Consider the following 3,112-nt stretch of genomic DNA (forward strand, 5'->3'; position numbering starts at 1 on the left):
ACCCCAGCGCCCCTCCACCTTGCCAGGCTCCCCAAAACCCTCCGGGGTGCTCAGGGGGCTGGGGCAGAAATCAGGGTTTCCCCAGGGGCTGACCCCTACCTGTGGGGAGAAGAGGTATATATTTATATAAAAATACCTAAATATATTAAAATGAACAAATGAAACAAACATGCCAATTCTTTTTTTTAAAGCCTAAAAGTGTTCTCAGGCGGAGGCTAAACTTTGCAGGGATCGTTTGGGGAGAATCGACTTGATTCATTCCAGGTTTGTCTCTCCTCGCGCCCGGGCTCTGCCGGTGCCTCTCAGCCCAGCCCAGCCCCGCGCAGCCGCTGCGGCAGCCCGGGGGGTTTGAGTTTAACTCCCCGCCGGGCAGCAGCCGGCCGGACCGTGGCTGTACCTGGGGATTTCAGCTGGTCTTGGTAATCCGGCTCGTACAGATTCACCGTCCTCATTAAAGAATAAATGGAGAGCGCGAACAGCCCCGACATCACCACGTAGAAAGCCAGGTAGTACAGGCTGATCCACACTGTGGAAAAAAAGGAGGGCAAAATCTCATTTTTTGAGCAAGGCGGTGCAGTGATCCCGCCGCAGCCGGGACCGTCCCGGCAGCGGCGGCCCTCTCCTTTCCGCCCCTGGGCCCCTGCGAAGGGACTGGTGTTTTGGATCTTTTTCTCTACACTCAAAATAATATTCTTCTAGAAAAATTTGGCTGTAAATTTGTTCAGTTTTACAAGGATTTTTGAAGTAGTTGGTGCTTAGCCCAGGTTATTTAAAGCTTAAAAGATTGTGTGGCTTCTTGAAGTCACTTCACATACTAAGACCATTTATCTGCTTATTAACATGGACTAAGCGACACGGCCAACGTATTTCTTCAACAAAACCAAGTTGCTCCTTGTGTTATTTGGATGACAGATGTCAGTATTTCAGGTGTGTTGATTTTAGACCCGTATCACTTTGGTGCCTTTTACAGCTGACATCGCCTTCAGCAAAATGTGTCATCGTGCTGTTTTATTCCGGTGTGAGATGAAGAATAATGTTGTGTTTCTGTCTGTATCTGCACAACGTGTCCTACAGGCGGCTGGTGCCCTACAAGCAGCCAGTGAGTGTTTTGGGGGGGCTGTCCGAAACCCCTCCCTTAATCATCGGCACCTCATAGCACCTGCTTCTCTTCAAAGTGGAAAGGCTCACATTTCGGCTTGATTTTCTGTAAAATCATGGTTTTAAGAGTGGCTAATAAGCTACACTCACGGGCTTCACGGCAGGAAAAAGTCATCCGGAAACTTGCAGCTACTCTTAAGGTCAGTGGGAAGAGCAGGAACCTTCCTTACAACGGTCAGGGCTGCCCTTCCCACAACGTAGATCAGAAAACACATCGTCGTCGTAGACACAAGTTTGCATCAGCGCGCAGCGATAAGAGAGAAGATCTACTGAGCAGACAATAATTTAGAAAGGAATTTCGGAAAAGCAAAACGTGTTTCCAGAGAATTGGACAAAACTCACCGACTAAGCAAAATTCTCTGTATACCAGAACCCCCTACAGTCAGCAATGTCAGAATCATACTGTACCCATCCCCCTTAATAAGCTATGAATAAGTTAATTGCTAATGTGTTAAGTTTTGTCTTTTTGAAATATCTGGTCCAAAATCAGTTTAAAGTCTTATATTTGCAGGAACCACTTGGATCAATGTTTTGATCTAATTGACTCAGCTTACAGGGCCACCCTAAAAGCGGCTCAGAAGCATATATGGGAACTGATGTCTTCAACAATTACAGCACATCTACCACCACATTATCTCCCAGTCATTAGGACGACCCCCATCCAAGATTTTTAAGTAAACCAGAAGGAAGAGAAGACTCTTGTGTATGAAAACCTACCCCAGTTAATTAAGCTCCTTCCCATAAAGAGCTTTGTTTCTGGATTCCAGACAAAACGACGGAAATTTTCCATCCGCTCGCTGCAGGTCTTTTTTTCATTTAAAGTTGCCATTTTCTCACAAAATTTCCCCAAAACGTGTCCTTCTCAGAAACTAAGAAATTCAACCGGTGCCCAAACAGTCGTCCAAGAAAATCACTTTGGTTTTTATACCTTCTTCTCCGCTGAAGGTCAACGAGATTACTTCCTATACCAATGAAAGCCCCTGCTCACCATTATCAACCCGCAGCAGATACAATTCTTCATAAAGGCTGTTGATAATGCTCGGTGTTGAGGCCAGCAAAAAAATGTTAGTTCCTATCAAATGTCCTTCTCCTTTTTCTTAATCCCCTCAGCAGATCGGCAGAGTTACGCATTTTGCCGAGTGCCCGTAGGGCTTGTGATAGACTCGGTACGATAGCTGTTATCAGAGCAGATAAAGCGAAGGAGAACTTGTTTCTCTCTAGGTTTTCTTTCCTTTTTTTTTTGTTCCAGTTAACCTGCAAATAGTGGATATAATTCTCCCACTGCAACCTGTAGCCATCTGTTAGGATATAGGGGATCGCAGCAGGAGTGAGTGGGGGAAAAGCACCATTTCCCAGCGTGTTTGCCCTGTTGCGCAGCCAGGGAAATTAAGATCAATGTTTTTCTGTTTTCTGTGGGGAATGTTTTTAGGTGATCTCTGATGATGCTAACTCAGCTTCGGAGGGTATCCTCACATTGCTTGCTGGCTATCCCTGCCTCCCCCTCAGCACACCACCAGAAAAGCCAGAAGAAAGATGGAGAAGAGAAAAAGAAAAAATATAATTTAAAAAAAAAAAAAAATAATAACATAATAATATCATAACATAATAAAAGTTTTACCATACAGGTATATGACGAGGCAGAGTGGAGAATGTACGGGTGTCATTTAACTACCTTTTCTATCTGCTTTACAGCCCAAGGCTCTGGTATGTTCAGAGGCAGAGGCCCAACCCTGAGCTCGCTCTGTGCACAGAGGAGCAGGACTGAGAAGTGCCCCCAGCAGCTCCCCGCGGATGGAAAAGCAAAGGGCGCACGGCAAATGGCGGAGCCGACGGGGGCCCCGCTGCAAGGGGAGCTTGAGTTTTAGAAAGCCCTTCCAGGCACGCTGGTGTGCCTGTCGAAGTTGTTCGCTAATGCTTTTACTCTCTTATGGGACCCCAGTAATGTCAAACCCCC

The 3,112-nt window shown here is 46.2% G+C and overlaps 1 protein-coding gene across 2 annotated transcripts in view; it reads right to left on the reverse strand.

Annotated features, from left to right (window-relative positions):
- ATP4B (ATPase, H+/K+ exchanging, beta polypeptide) overlaps positions 1-2,122 on the reverse strand; it is a 6,405-nt gene extending 4,283 nt beyond the window's left edge. Inside the window, exons 1-2 of one of the 2 annotated variants that reach the window (XM_009575640.1) lie at positions 1,876-2,122; positions 398-526 (exon numbers count right to left, since the gene is read on the reverse strand). In XM_009575640.1, the coding sequence (XP_009573935.1) occupies positions 398-526; positions 1,876-1,987 (241 nt within the window). In that variant the 5' untranslated portion in view covers positions 1,988-2,122. The remainder of the gene's footprint in view (positions 1-397; positions 527-1,875) is intronic. The other variant, XM_009575641.1, reaches the window with a different exon arrangement.
- Positions 2,123-3,112: the final 990 nt, after the last annotated feature.

The sequence above is a fragment of the Fulmarus glacialis genome, unplaced genomic scaffold (genome assembly GCF_000690835.1).
Source record: "Fulmarus glacialis isolate BGI_N327 unplaced genomic scaffold, ASM69083v1 scaffold12574, whole genome shotgun sequence".
NCBI classification, from domain to species: Eukaryota; Metazoa; Chordata; class Aves; order Procellariiformes; family Procellariidae; genus Fulmarus; species Fulmarus glacialis.